This window comes from Canis lupus, chromosome 6 (assembly GCF_011100685.1).
Source record: "Canis lupus familiaris isolate Mischka breed German Shepherd chromosome 6, alternate assembly UU_Cfam_GSD_1.0, whole genome shotgun sequence".
NCBI lineage: Eukaryota > Metazoa > Chordata > Mammalia > Carnivora > Canidae > Canis > Canis lupus.
The window spans coordinates 56,023,133-56,038,150 of record NC_049227.1 but is presented as its reverse complement, the minus strand read 5'-3'; the positions used below and the strand labels follow the sequence as shown (position 1 = coordinate 56,038,150).

Sequence of the window (15,018 nt, the reverse complement as noted above, 5' to 3'; positions counted from 1 at the left end):
TTCAGCTCAGGGCCTGATCCCGGAATCCCGGGATCAAGTCCCGTGTCGGGCTCCCTGAATGGAGCCTGCTTCTCCCTCTGCCTGTGTCTCTGCCTCTCTCTCTCTGTGTCTCTCATGAATAAATAAATAAAATCTTTAAAAAAATAATAATTTAAAGGCACCTACCTTGTATAGGAAATTCTGCCATTCATTTATTTAGGTCAGATTCAGTTGATAAACAGATTCTTATTTCTGCTACTTGTAGATTAAAAAACAAAGCCACTTAGACAAGATGCCCTACTTTTTTTAAGGCAAGCTTGTTAAATATCCATAATGTGTAGGCCACTTGGGGAAAATTGAGATTCTGTTATTAATTAAATATTACCTTTGATCATGGCACCCTCCTAAAAGTGAGTTTTTTAAAAGTTGGGAAACATTCTTATAGATGATGAAATAAAGCTACTTAGCATATCTTATAGGCATAAATGGCCCAAAGAGCAAGGATGCATTTCAACAGTATTTTAAAAATTGAACTTGCATATTCTTAAAATCACCATTTTAAAAAGAAAAATGTCATCAGTTTTTGGAGTGTATAAAAAACTAATGTAGGGACGCCTGGGTGGCTCAGCAGTTTAGCGCCTGCCTTCAGCCTGGGGTGTGATCCTGGAGTCCTGGGATTGAGTCCCACATCGGGCTCCCTGCATGGAGCCTGCTTCTCCCTCTGCCTGTGTCTCTGCCTCACTCTCTCTCTCTCTCTCTCTGTGTCTCTCATGAATAAATAAATAAAATCTTAAAAAAAAAAAAAACTAATGTAAATATGGGTTTATAGTAAATGGAAAATCAGTAGTTGCTAATATGGCTCTGTTGTGTAAACTAATAAGATAAAGAAGAGTGACATGATTAACATTTAAGAAAGACATAGTTTGAATCAGAAGTTTACATCTAAATGCCAGTACTTTTTCTTAAATGATACAGTTTCTTGAATATTAAAATACTAAAACATTTTCAAACATCCAGCATCTTTCCTAAAGAAGGATCACCTCTTTTTTGGATTATATCTTTCTTTCAGGAATTACTGAGGTATGTTATTAGGTTGTACAAAAAGATAATTGAAAATAAACTCCTTTCTAGCATAATTTCTACTTACATTTCACACAGTGGATAGTTCTACCTTTTGTTTTTTAACAATCAGGTATGTTTTGGTTCTAAAGAGTGGCTTAATATAATCATTGAAAGACTATGCAATATTAAAATACATTTCACTAATTAGTTATCTTTCATGAGGTAAGTTGCTTATTTGTATAAACTTCTCATATTTGCAGTCAACATTCGCAATATTTGATTTGGCAATGTGATGTTACCTATAAAACAATTATTTGTATAGGTGAGAAATGTTAAGTGTTTCCATTTTGTTGTTGTTGCTGTAAGAAGATTCATATGTATTCATTTTAACTGCCAAGACCTGAAAATAATGTGATAGTGGTCATTACTAATTTTCTTTATCTGGTTATATTTTTACCTATTATGTTTCATGATTTTATGAACTGACAGGAATTTGAGTTCTTTCTTCAATACAGTTTTAATTAACATACATATCTGTTTAGATTTCCTCTTAAAAAGGGTTGTTTGGGGGCTAATTTGAAATTAAACTTAAAAACTGATACATATTTTTGTTTTATAAAACTGATACATATTTTTATTTTATAGCGGGTTTACTTAAAAAAGAAAGTTTCCTGAAGATGTCTTTTATAATGATTTAGATTCTCTTTTCAGGGCCCAGCACTAGAAGATTTCAGTCATCTCCCACCAGAACAGAGACGTAAAAAGCTGCAGCAGCGCATCGATGAACTTAACAGAGAACTACAAAAAGAATCAGACCAAAAGTATTTTTCCATTAAGTCTTTTCTACCGTTATTATTCCTTAAGGGGTCTACTTTGAATGATGTGTTGAAATGTGATGTATAAAAGGTTTAAAAATCCTATATTTGTAATTGAAATACCTTTGGGGGAAAAATATGCTCCTAAACTTTGAAAAATTTTATAATTGCCATGTCACAGATAAAAATGAATTGTTTGTTTCTTAGGTTGCAGTTTACTTATTGGATGCCAGTAGTCTGTATATATGCTTTCTGTAATATTGCAAAATAGTTTGATGATTCATTATCTAGATTCATTATCTAGTTTCACCAACATTAACTATCTCTGATACTTTGATGTATTTCTTTTTTTTTTTTTGATATATAAATTGAGTTCAGTAGAAACCTAAAGCCATAATTATTTTGTTTGCAGCAAGATGTGTCGGCAGATAATACTTGATTACTTACAGCGTCAGATTCATTGATTCATAGATGTGATTTTTTTTTCAATGTTATAAAAAGTTTCCTTCAGTTCAATTTTGTTATCATGAACAGATAGTTATAATGAATACAGGGTTATTACAGTGAATTGGTGCCTTACTATCTGCTTTTATATTGAAAATAAAATTGGAGCTTAAACTGTAGTACAAGTGATTGAAGGTTTTTGAGGGGTTTGGGTTTTTTTTTTGCAGCTCAGCTCAGGCAGTTTTATTCCAGATTTTGTGTTTTGTTTTTCCTGTTATTGTAGTATAGTTGACACACAATGTCACTTTAGTTTCAAGTGTAGAAATGATTGAAGTTTTGATGTTAAGAATTGTACATCAGTTATGATAGGATGCTTAATCATAAATATTGTAATATAGTCGATTCTTGTTTTTGGTGGTAGTTATGTTCTATAAAGTCACTGTGAACACTGATTTAGTCAATAATGAAATGGAATATACAGGTGTAGGCTCCATTTACGTTCTGGTCACAGCATTTTCATCAACTGATCAATTATGACCTTGTTTTTTTGTTTGTTTGTTTAAGATTTTATTTATTTGTTTGAGTGGGAGGAGGGGCAGAGGGAGAGGAGAGAGGATTCTCAAGCCTACTCCCTGCTAAGCATGGAGCCCAATGCAGGGCTTGATCCCAAGTCCTTGAGATCATGACCTGAGCTAAAATCAAGGGTCGGATGCTTAAGTGACTAAGCCACCCAGGTGCCCAGATTATAACCTTGTTTTACGTGTGTTTCTGTTTGAAGACATTAGCTAATATATATTGTTGATTCAGAAATTTTTTTTTAAGATTTTATCTATTTATTCATGAGAGACACAGAGACTTAGGCAGAGGGAGAAGCAGGCTTCCCACACTCAATCCCAGGACCCTGGAATCATGAACTGAGCTAAAGGCAGATGCTCAAACACTGGGCTACCCAGGTGCCCTGATTCATTAACTTTGAACTCAGGGCCAATAGCACTGTAACTCATGCATGAACAAAACCTATGTAACCACATGTATTTTTTCCATAACGCACCTCACAGCCTTCTTGCACTTAAAACACTAGACAGTACTTCATTACACTTAGGGGCTTATTTTATAAAGAAAAATCAGGGGTTCCTGGGTGGCTCAGTCAGTAAAGCGTCTGCCTTCAGCTTGGGGTCCTGGGATTGAGCCCCATGTTGGGTTCCCTGCTCAGTGGGAAGCCCCCTTTCCTTTCCCTCTGCCACTTCTGCTCTTTCTCTCACTGTCTCTCAAATAAATAAATAAAACCTTAAAAGAAAAAAATCACTGAAGAGCATAAAATTAAAAAAACATGGCACTTAGATGGATCACAGAAAGGATACTTGTTCAAGGTGTCTAGAACTTAGGAAAGAAGGAAGACTGGAGATATTTGAGTATCCTCTAAAGGTAGTAAGAGTCCATTATGTATCAATAAAACCAGTAAAAAAACAAAGCAGGAAGAGATCATTTTCAAAAAGAAGTGTAGGATGAGGTGAGAAGAAACCTTTGTTGTCATTTTATGTAACACACATTTAAAAGTTGAACAGGGGTAGAGAAGGATCCACTGAGAAAGATGAGACAGCAGAGGTGAGAAGGGAAAAGGAAATGTAACCTCTAGGAAATGAAGAGGGAAAAAGAGTATTATAGTGTATGAGTCAGTAATGTCAGATGTTAGAAGGAGTCACAGAGCTCTGATTGAGGTATAACTGGCAGTGATATGATTAGAGTAATGAAGAGATGAATGAACTGGGAGAGGCTCAAGTGAAATATGGCATTCCTATTTCTAGCATGGATGAGCTGGAGGACAAAGATGCTAGGGTTTAAGATGAGGCACACCGGGGAATATATATCTGTATGAAGATATAATGAATTTGAGTTGAGCCATGAGGAGTTTAAGAATATTGAGGAATATTCTTCCAGGCCTTGATTAAAACGGTATGTGTACAAAGACATACATAATATATACATACACAATATATGTATATGCAATATATATTTATATGTACTATATAAATATAAAATCTCATAAATGAGAAATTTATTTTTTTATTTCAAATATTTTAAAAGACTGTCTCCGTAAATTACTAATTCTATATACATTATCATCATTATGCAGATTATCGTTAAGTAGGTAATATGTGACTAAATTTAAAGAGATAAGATTAGGCTACGTGAGAGTCCCCAAAATCAAATGAAACTCTTTTATCTGGGAACATATGAAGTGAATATTTAATTCTGTCACTTCCTTCCCATTTCCAGAGAAGCACTCAACAAAATGAAAGATGTGTATGAGAAAAATCCACAAATGGGGGATCCAGGGAGTTTGCAGCCTAAATTAGCAGAAACCATGAATAACATTGACCGCCTTCGAATGGAAATCCACAAGAATGAGGTAGGTTTGTTGTTCTGCAGTTTGTCTAAGGTAAATTCATTTTTATAAACTTCATTATGATAAGTTGGTTTTTGCTACAGTTTCATCTTCAAATTTTTATTGATTGTTTTAGGGTTTATAATCTAAAAGAAAGGAATCATGGTATATAATCTTTAGAATTAGTTCCTCAGAGTTTTTCCTTTTCTTAATTAAAACTATGTAAAACTAAACATTTATGCTTTTCTTATCAGCTGTAAATGCAATCATTGATCAAACTGGAATAAAGGTTTCCCTTCTTTAAGAATTATGTAATTATAAAAGCTCAAAGCACATTTTAAATGTAGACTATCTCAGGAGCTTTTTAAAATATTTATTGAGCTCAGTATTATTTATTTTTTCCTAAGGCTTGGCTCTCTGAAGTTGAAGGCAAAACAGGTGGGAGAGGAGACAGAAGACATAGCAGTGACATAAATCATCTTGTAACACAGGGACGAGAAAGGTTACTTTTTGCATTTTATTTGTATTTCTTCTTTTCTCTCAGACTTTTCTCACCCTTTTGTCCTAAACTTCATATAATTCTTTTTCTTCTTTCCTGATTTAACAGGTTTGGCTTTTAGTGACATTAGTCTTATGAACCTAAATGATTTTTTCTTTACAATAGCTACTGGTAAAATATGAAATTTCCTATTGCTGGTCTGTCCCACATTGTCATGCATCCAAAAACAGAGGTATGAACAGAAAATTCATGGAGCTACAGTCTGGAGGCATAGGCTTCTCCGACCTGGGAAGATTCTAAGGTTTAGATGGAATTGGATGGCTTATGCCAAAGAAAAATTTAAGTGTCAAGTTGTTCAAAGTTCTGTGAAGGAAAAAAGAAATCTGTTTTGTTGGTTTGAATCAGAGCTTCCAAAAGGCATTTTGCTAAGTTTCTATGTTTTCTTTTTTTTTTTTTTTTTAATTTTTATTTATTTATGATAGTTACAGAGAGAGAGAGAGAGGCAGAGACACAGGCAGAGGGAGAAGCAGGCTCCATGCACCAGGAGCCCGATGTGGGATTCGATCCGGGGTCTCCGGGATCACGCCCTGGGCCAAAGGCAGGCGCCAAACCGCTGCGCCACTCAGGGATCCCAGTTTCTATGTTTTCATACCATTTTGTGACATTTTCCCCTCCATGTATATGTCTTCCATCACCCCCCATCCCCACTAAAATCTAACAAGTTAGGATTCTCCTTAGAACTTGAGAGATCAAAAAAAAAAAAAAAAAAAAAAAAAAAAGACTTGAGAGATCTAGTATCAAATCTTGGTTTGCTATTTAATCACAGTATAATTTGAACAAGTTTATTTTTAATAATCTGTCTCAGTTTCCTAAAATATAAAAATAGAGATTGAAATACCTGTCATATTACTAATAAATGAAATAATATATAAAGCACATCATAGTAAAATACCTGGGAATTACATGTTTGACAAATGTCAGTTCTTCTCTTTTCCTATGTTACCATTTTTTGAAAAATAGAGATATACTGTTTTGTTTTTTGTTTTTTGTTTTTTTTATATACTGGTTTTTGTTACTAGGTAAAACTACCTTAGGGTAATTTAATCTCTGGCTTACATTATTTAAGAACATGGCTTCCAAGCATAAAGTGCTCTTAATTTCTAATCATATAGATTTTCCCATTATTTTATTCAGTCATTGAGTCTTAAGCAAAATTATTAGCATTTTTCTCTTAAAAGTTTTTTAGAAAAAAATGCCTTTTGATTACCTACTCTTCTGAATTTTCTAAGTTTTACTAACCTTGTTAGCGTGATTAATTGGAAGTGACTTTATCAGGAGTCTTTTTGCTTTCAGTGACAGAATAAATACCCAAAATGGCTTACACTAAAAAGGAGTGTTATTGGCTGGTTTTAGGGAGAGCTTGATCTAGGAACTCAGATAATAGAACTGTTTCTCTCCACCTCACAGTTGTGCCTTCCACTATGTTAGCTTCATTCAAAGCCTTCATGTGATGATCTTCCAAAGTTCTGGCCTCCTATTTCTCCAGGTTCAAGTCCAGTGGAGAAGGCAGGGAGGGGGCTTCTCTTCAATCCTAAAGAAAAGTCTCTGTGGGTCTCTTCTACCTGATGAGGTTATAAGCCTCCTCGTGAGCTATTCACTCTGCCTGAACACTGTGAACTGAACGTGGGTCTGGGTGGGTCCCCTATGAAATTTTAGGGTTCTTTTGCCAAAAGAGGAAGTGATAAATCCAGGATGATGAAAGACAAGTGTCCCCTACATTTCTCCATTTTATCTCTGGAACCAGTGATAGACATATTTACTGAATGCATGCCATATGCTTAGAACATTGTAGTTATTTAATTTCAGGAATTTCAACAAAGAAGCATTTTGTATTACCAGCAATTGATGTATATATAAAGGCTTTATTTGGAACTGTGTCATTGGTATTTAGTTCTCTGAATTGATCCTGAGATCAACTTGTAGATAGGACAAAAGTTTCCCATGTTTCTGATACTTGACAAGGTATACTTTCCTGTTTTATAGTCCTGAGGGAAGTTACACTGATGATGCAAACCAAGAAGTCCGTGGGCCACCCCAGCAACATAGTCACCACAATGAGTTTGATGATGAATTTGAAGACGACGATCCCTTGCCTGCTATTGGACACTGCAAAGCTATCTACCCTTTTGATGGTATGGTTTTCTTTTGTATTTGATAAAACTGGTTCCTTAAAGTCTATGTACATTGAATCATGCACTTTAGTGTCCTTAGTTGAATAATACATTGTCAGCAAACTGTACTCCCAGTTCATTAGTATGAATATTTTTATTTTAAGTGTATTACAAATAGAAGTACCTGACACTGGAAGAAAATTACCTGTGTTATCAGCATCCTAGTACAGATATTTATTTAATTATCAACTTTGACTGATACAGAATTTAATTTCCCCCAGAGATCTTACTAATACTACATGTGTTCATCACAGTTGAAGCAGCTTGAGCATGTAACTCAACCTAGGAAATGGAAGGCTAATAGATGCCACTTTAAGATCTTTCTTGTAACTTGCTAACACTGAGAGACAGGTACTAGTAGGCAAATGGCATGGTTGGATGTCCCGACTGTATCCTGACTCTGTAGGCCATATTTTCAGTAGAGGAGAGAATGTGGTCACTTCTGATTATGCCATCCTTCCCCTGTGAAGGTTGAAGAACAGTCCCTGTGAGAGAAGACATTGTGGTTCTCTCTTGCAGGTTTTTTTTGTTGCCCTTCCCTCTGTTGGACTATGAAAAATCCTTTTCCTCAATTCACAGAGGAGCAGAGTAACACTTTCACAAATAAGTTGTTCTAAAATGGTATATGAGTTTAAGGTCCTTTCTCATCCATCCATCCATTCTATTAGTTTTAAAGTTGAGTAAAGTTTTTAGTTACTGCTCATTTTGAGAAAATAGTATTAAATAAGATCTTGCTATAATGTAACCTAGAGAATTTAGCATATATTAAATGAAGATTCATTTGTGAAAACTGTTACTGCTAAGCATGTTGGAAGTGGTTGGCAATGGGGAAAAATAGCCCTAACTAAGTCTTCTGAAGTTTTTTTTTTTTTTTTTTTTTTTTTTTTTTTTTTTATTTATGATAGAGAGAGAGAGAGAGGCAGAGACATAGGCAGAGGGAGAAGCAGGCTCCATGCACCAGGAGCCTGACGTGGGATTCGATCCCGGGTCTCCAAGATCGCGCCCCAGGCCAAAGGCAGGCGGTAAACCGCTGCGCCACCCAGGGATCCCTCTTCTGAAGTTTTGAAGGAAGTTTTGTGCTTTGTGGCTGTGACTGTTCTGCATCCACCATCACCAGAGTTGAACCTGTGTTTTTCTCTACTTCCTCTCCAAACTATCTTTTCTTTTTTCTTCTTACCCTCCCACAGTCTTATTAATATTTTCATGATCCACACCTCATGAATTTTCTAGACAGCAACGCCTCAAATTTGGGAAAGGAGTTGGAGTAGGGAAGTAGAGGATCCTTTCCAATCCTATATCGTTGTAGCTCAGATACTTCATCTATTCCATGGGGGTGATATTAATGCCAGTTTCCCAGGGTTATTTGCATTTCCAGTGAGATAAGGTATGTGAAAGTGTTGGATAAACTACAAAAGCATCATAGAGCTGTTGCTAATGACAGTCAGTGGGCTCTTGGTTCTAGGGACATTGAAATCTAGTTGGGTTTCATGTCATTTGTTGTGTTGTATTTGTAACTTTTATTCAAAATTATCACTTAATTATGCTCATGCTATGAAAACTCTCATTTAGGACATAATGAAGGTACCCTGGCAATGAAAGAAGGTGAAGTTCTATACATTATTGAGGAAGACAAAGGTGATGGATGGACAAGAGCTCGGAGACAGAACGGTGAAGAAGGCTACGTTCCTACATCATACATAGATGTAACTCTAGAGAAAAACAGTAAAGGTGCAGTAACTTACATCTAAACTAATCAGGCAGCTTTGTGACAAATATGACATAGGAACAATAACATAAAAATACTCAACGGGTGGGAAAACATAAGAAAACTTAAAGGGCATCCAAGATACATTGTTCACTATGTGAGCTGAGTGTAGGCTCAATCTTAAAGATGTGAATATTACCACAAGAAACTGTTCTCGTGATGTTTTACCATTTGAGTGACGTCGATGTGAAGCTTAATTGATGCCTTTTGCTTTATGTCCTGCTTAAGTCTCTGTGAAAGATTTGTGTTTTTCTGCCTTATAAGTCATAGAATTTGATGTGTTGGGCAGGAATCCATATATAAAAAGCCCTCCTCCCTAACACACACTTTGCTCCAAAAAACACAGTGACTGTAAGTGAATTCAAATAAGTAAAACTGCTCTGAAAGCTAACTCCCAAAAGAGTGGTTTGGCCTAGGAGTTTGGATTTGTGTAACTACTTTTTCCTTTTTCTCTGTATTCTTAGCTTTGGTTTCTTAAAGGAAGAAAGCAAACACCTCAAATATAAATCTATTCTAGTAGAGGCTAATTAAGAGACCTGTAAAATAAATCAACCTAGTCTAGCTCTTATGTGAATAAAATGGTTTTCTTTTGAGACCTGAAAATATTTTCATCAGTAAACTAATGATTTTCAATAACATAAAAACTTCCTTCCAAATTAACACTTGTATTTTTTTTATCTTGAAAATGTCTTTTGGGAAGTACTACTTTTGTGATTATTTAGCATTTAGCAATTATAAATAGGAAAATAGATTCTAAGTAAACTGAGGAAATCTTGAAAGTACTAGCAAATTTTACTTTGAAAAGAAAGAACTTTTGACTGAGTTGGAGGACTATATCTGTACCATCATTTAGGGCATTTCCTCATTTTAGCTTAATCATCAATTCAAGATTATTTTTTTCCAATTAATTTCAACAAGTATTTGTTGGAAATACTGTATAATTAAGGGTTGTGCAGTGCTGGTCATGTGGGGAAGTAAAGTGAGGAAACGAGACTGGTCCTAAATTTTGTTCACGTTCCAGATTTTTCTGGTGTTTTCACATAGCTGACTGTAAAATGATTTTAGAGACATTTGGGACAGACACTTTAAACTGAGCACCCCTTTTGGTCTTACCAAAGGTCTTCAGTAATTGTTCTTTTCTTTTTCCTCCTGGACTGCAGGTTCCTGAAGAGGGTTTCTGAGGAAATGGGCAAGATGTTGAAGGAGGTTACATGCAGCTGCTTTTAGGGGGAGGGTATTAGAGTTGTCAGGCTCAGAGAGTGAGAGAAGCAAGTTGCATGAGTGCATGCAGACATAATTTTTTTTTTTTTTTTACTAACTTCATTATCATTTCCATACATTGTTTTAAAGAATCATTGTAATACCAGTCCTCATTCACAATTATTCATATAAAGGGAAAAAAGCCAAAAATGGCTAACCATTTTTCCATTTATTTTACTGATGTCTAAATCAGAAAGAATGCAGAGCTGTCATGAAATTTGTCTTACATTTGGCTGTCCCAACAGGACCATCTATCCCAGCTCTGTTTTAATTGGCTTTTAGACCTGTTGTCTCTTAGAACCCTTGCCATTTGTCAGTGTCTGCCTGCGCCACCTCTGTGCTTGCTTAACATCCTGTTGCATGTCTAGAGCGATTGGGCTAGATTTTTCAGGCATGTCTTTATAATCCCTTGTTCTTGTCAAAGTCTTTGTTTTGTTTTACATTTGTAGTGTGAGTCACTGTGTCAGACATCTCCAGCACTAATGTTTCCATCCTAGTATTCGTGTACGCTGCTATAACTTCCCCACTACAAACATTCCAGTTTTGGCATTATGAAGATGTAGTTTGTGAACCTGAAGTAATTATGATAAGAAAAAGAAAACATCTCTGCTCTAGCCTACAGCCCAGTTGAAAGAACTCTGAAACGTGATATATCTTCACCTCAGTCTGAGAAGAATCTATAGTCAGCACTGAAATCCTGGCATCATAAACACGCAAGATACTCACCACCTCAAGACAAAGGACTGTTGTCAGAAGTCAGCTGCTTCCATTCAAATGCTGCCTTAAACTAGAGTGCCTAAATCTGTTGATTGCCAACACTACCACTACAGTATCCCACAAAGGGCTTTAGGTGTCAGCTCAGTGCGACCTCCTTTAACTCGGCAGCGCTGCTGCGGATGCCGGTATAGCCTTGGTAGGTGGCTTTTAGAGCTCTACCATGTTTGATGGTGCATCTTCAAATTTATGCATCAAGCTAAAGACATGTCCAAGTCCATTTTACTTTACTCAGTGTTTTTATGAGAAGTTTTATGGACCCCCCCCCATTGTGTTTTAATTTGGGGTGACCATGTTCTTATTTGATTATTACAATGATAGTCTGTTTTCAAGTGATGCTTTTGTTTGAACCAGATAAAATTTAGTGAAACTTTGTAATGATCTTTGTGCACTTTTAATTGTAAAATGGAAATTTCTGTATGTTTATACTTGTAAATATAATTGTTGTTAGTGCTCCTGTTGCTCATGTTGTCCTGCCTCGCATTTGTGATTCTGTTAATGACGTGTATCTTAACTAATTTCTTAGTGATGTTTCCTAGGGAGATGGGCATGGGTTGGGGGGAGGGTGATATTTGTACCACAGAAGCTTCATTAATTTTGTTCTTTACTGTTTTGAGGGAAGAAGGAACGTGAAATGGTCTGTGTATTATTGAATTTTAAGCAATATTTTAGAAGCTGTGTGACTGCTTTAATAATTTTTCCCCAGTGTTATTTGAATTGTACTACCAGTTATACTAAAACTGAATGACAATTGTGTGAAAGTTAATGCCTTCATAAGATCAAGTATACCCCTGTTACACAGCTGACATATAGTGTATTACCTTTGAGGCTAGTAAACTATAAAGTTTAGACTTTGAATCTCTTTACAGGGTTATTTATATAATGTGACATTATTCAGTACTGACAGACTACATAAAGTAGTTTTAAAATCTAGTGCTGTTTTTATTTTAAAGGTTAGCAATGAGCAGGAAATGTGATCTGACTGTTTGTCCTCTGTACAAAGCCTGAAGTGCTTGTGTTTTTTTGGCTGACAGCCACGGAGGGCAAAGTTTAAGGCTTTCTTGTAAGGACTAACTGTTCTTTTCAAGCTACTGTTTGTTTTTCTCAAAGCAGGATTTGCTTCCGTAGGAGGCAAGGTCCTTCACGTGGAGTAGTGCAACCTGTACATGGATTATTACAATAGGACAGACATTTGTACTTGCACAGTTTAAATCATTCTTAAATCATTCTTAAATTTTGAACATGTGAATTGTCCAAAAGAAATCTTTAATTTTTCAGTAATTTTTACTCTTTTTGTGCACATGTTGATTTAATGGTAAATGCTTTGTTTAAGATAGTGTTCTCTGTTGAGAATATTTTCATGGAATAAAACAATCTTTTCATGGTCAGTTAAGGTGTATAGTGTGTTATCTCTTATTCCTATGTGAACTAAAGAGATGGAATGACTTTGTTCTTGGATTTGCTAAATTCCTGATGATATAAAGTTGATGACAAGTTCCATAAGTGGAAGCATCTGTTTTGGGTGACCTTTTTTGCAAAGCAGTTGGAAATTTTATTCCAGTTGTAGTTTCCTTTAAACTTTCGTAAAGGTAAGAAAAGGTAAACTGTTCTTCAGAGTGAATTTAAGTTGAATATAGTAATTTGGATTTTTAAAATCTTTATTCTACCATAGGTGTGTTGCACAAACTTATCTTTTACAGCATCTTATCCTCTGCATTCATAAGAAGTGTCCCTATACCACATAGCTTGATCTACCCTAATGGTCAGCACTTCCTTTGCTTCTGCTTGAATTCCTGATCAGAAAGCGCCTGTATCTTCCTGGCATTTCAAAGCATGGAAAGGCAGTGTTTGTCACGATTAGTGTCACATCTGTCATTTTAGGAAGTCTTAATTTCAGAAGATTTAGTTTTTTAGAAGGGCAAGTATGAAACCATGACTATTAGCTTCTAGAAACCCCAAAAGATACTAAAACTCAGAGTTGATCCTGAACAATGAGGGGTTGCAATTGTAGTGATTAAAATTTAGAGATCCATGCCAGGCTTGGAAGTAGGGACACACACAAAATAGCAGGAAAATGGTGTCAACAACAAAATTTCAAAACAATGAAAAGGGCTTTTACTATCTGAATTGAGATCAGGGAAGTCAAATCCTACTTGCTAGGGAAAGATAACGCCCTTTTAACAATATTAAGAGAGAAAGGATCTCCAGACTTGTTGAAAAGGGATAGATTTTCTTTGTGAGAAGGTATTCATTTAGATGAAAAAATGCTAAAGAAACACCAAACCTATTTCAATGAGCTTAATGCCTGGGATCAAATATATTCCTGAGTATAGTTACTGGAGTAAGAAACTACAGAAAATATAAGAGGTGCCAAAAGATTAGGGATGGAAAAATACAAAATGTGAACAGTAAATTCTGGGAAGTTTGACAGCTCTTAAAAGTACTTGATAATTTTGCCAGCATTTAGGAGAAAATATAATGGGTAACTGACCTAGGTCCTAAAAAAAAAAAAGGCCACATCAAATTAGCCTCATTCCTTTCTTTAGATACAATTGGGAAACTCAATACACTTAAATGTCTTGATTTCAGCATAGCTTCAGGATTTTGACAGGATTTCTTACTCATTTTTGTAAGATAGTGATAGCATTGTTGTAGAAATGGGAGCTTGCAATGAGCTGATATGGTAAACCCAGAATGTCAATCCTGAGGAAAACTTCTTGTGGAAAATATGTGTATGTTATGAACCATACATAATTAATGTAAGTCTATCACTCAATTTAAATAGAAAATTACCATCTCCCTCTCCTTCAAGAATAGCCATTATCCTGAATTTCTTAGATTTTGTTTTCTTGGTTTCTCGTGGTTTTACCACAAGGGTTATTTTTTCCTAAACCTGATTAGCTTTCCATGTTTTTGAGTAAAGATGTTGCATACTCTGTGCAGGCCTGATATTCAGCCAGTGCACACTAATACAGCCATGGTTAATACTAAATACTGAAATGTTTCCATACCGATTGGTAAACAGTAATTCCAGAAACGAGTAACTGAACTAAGTTCCAGCATATGTGGTTTCTCTCAGCAACCACACATGATACTTAGTGATGTATTTCTGGTTTGAGCACTGGGGACAAAGCTGAAGGTCTTTGTTATTAGAGATTTGGTATTCAGGTTTTGGGAAATTTTTTCTGGTTTTGTTAAGCCCTTGAGTGGGAGAAGAATCTGGGCAACCAGACTAATGGAGATCTCTTCTGTTCATCCTCCACAAGAAATGCCTCATCCTGCTCACAGGGAGATGTGTCTAAGCTCTGGTAGCAGCTGGAAGATTGGAAGGGAGTGTGGGTAGGTAGGCACAAGTGTTAGGAACATAGCCTTTTGTAGTGTAGTGATAGCCCTTTAGATGTTTGTTTGTTTTTTGAACATTTTGGCAGCTTATTTGTGGTAGAGGGTGGCCTGCCTTGTGCACTGAAGAGGTGTCAGGAGACTGTACCAGGATTCTTATACCAGAAGACTGTATTCTCCAGCAGGTGATAGCACAACTCCTGCTCTTTTCTCCCCCGCTCTTCCCTTGGCAAATCTCCAAACCAGGAATATCATGTTTGTCTGCCCTCTACATTTCTACAAGTTTACAGTCACTGGCCTGACCAAGCTGCTCCATCTCCAGGCCAGCAGAAGCCCTGGCCGACTTGCCCGGCTATTTATTCCCTTCGCTATCCCTTTCTTCCTTTGTTCTGAATCGTAACAGGCATCCAACCAGTCATTGGTTCTTTCTTGGTTGGCCAGTGTGGGACCCAGTTTTGGGTGTG

General features: G+C 36.0%; 1 protein-coding gene across 5 annotated transcripts in view; it reads left to right on the top strand.

The window, feature by feature from the left end:
* The window catches only part of FNBP1L (formin binding protein 1 like), a 109,724-nt gene extending 97,121 nt beyond the window's left edge, over positions 1-12,603 (top strand). For 2 of the 5 annotated variants that reach the window (XM_038541311.1, XM_038541315.1), the window contains 6 exons: positions 1,753-1,862; positions 4,578-4,710; positions 5,094-5,188; positions 7,229-7,377; positions 8,986-9,144; positions 11,057-12,603. In XM_038541311.1, the coding sequence (XP_038397239.1) occupies positions 1,753-1,862; positions 4,578-4,710; positions 5,094-5,188; positions 7,229-7,377; positions 8,986-9,144; positions 11,057-11,124 (714 nt within the window). In that variant the 3' untranslated portion in view covers positions 11,125-12,603. Of the gene's footprint in view, positions 1-1,752; positions 1,863-4,577; positions 4,711-5,093; positions 5,189-7,228; positions 7,378-8,985 lie in introns of all 5 variants that reach the window. The other 3 variants (XM_038541314.1, XM_038541313.1, XM_038541312.1) reach the window with 3 other exon arrangements.
* The last annotated feature ends 2,415 nt before the right edge of the window (positions 12,604-15,018 follow it).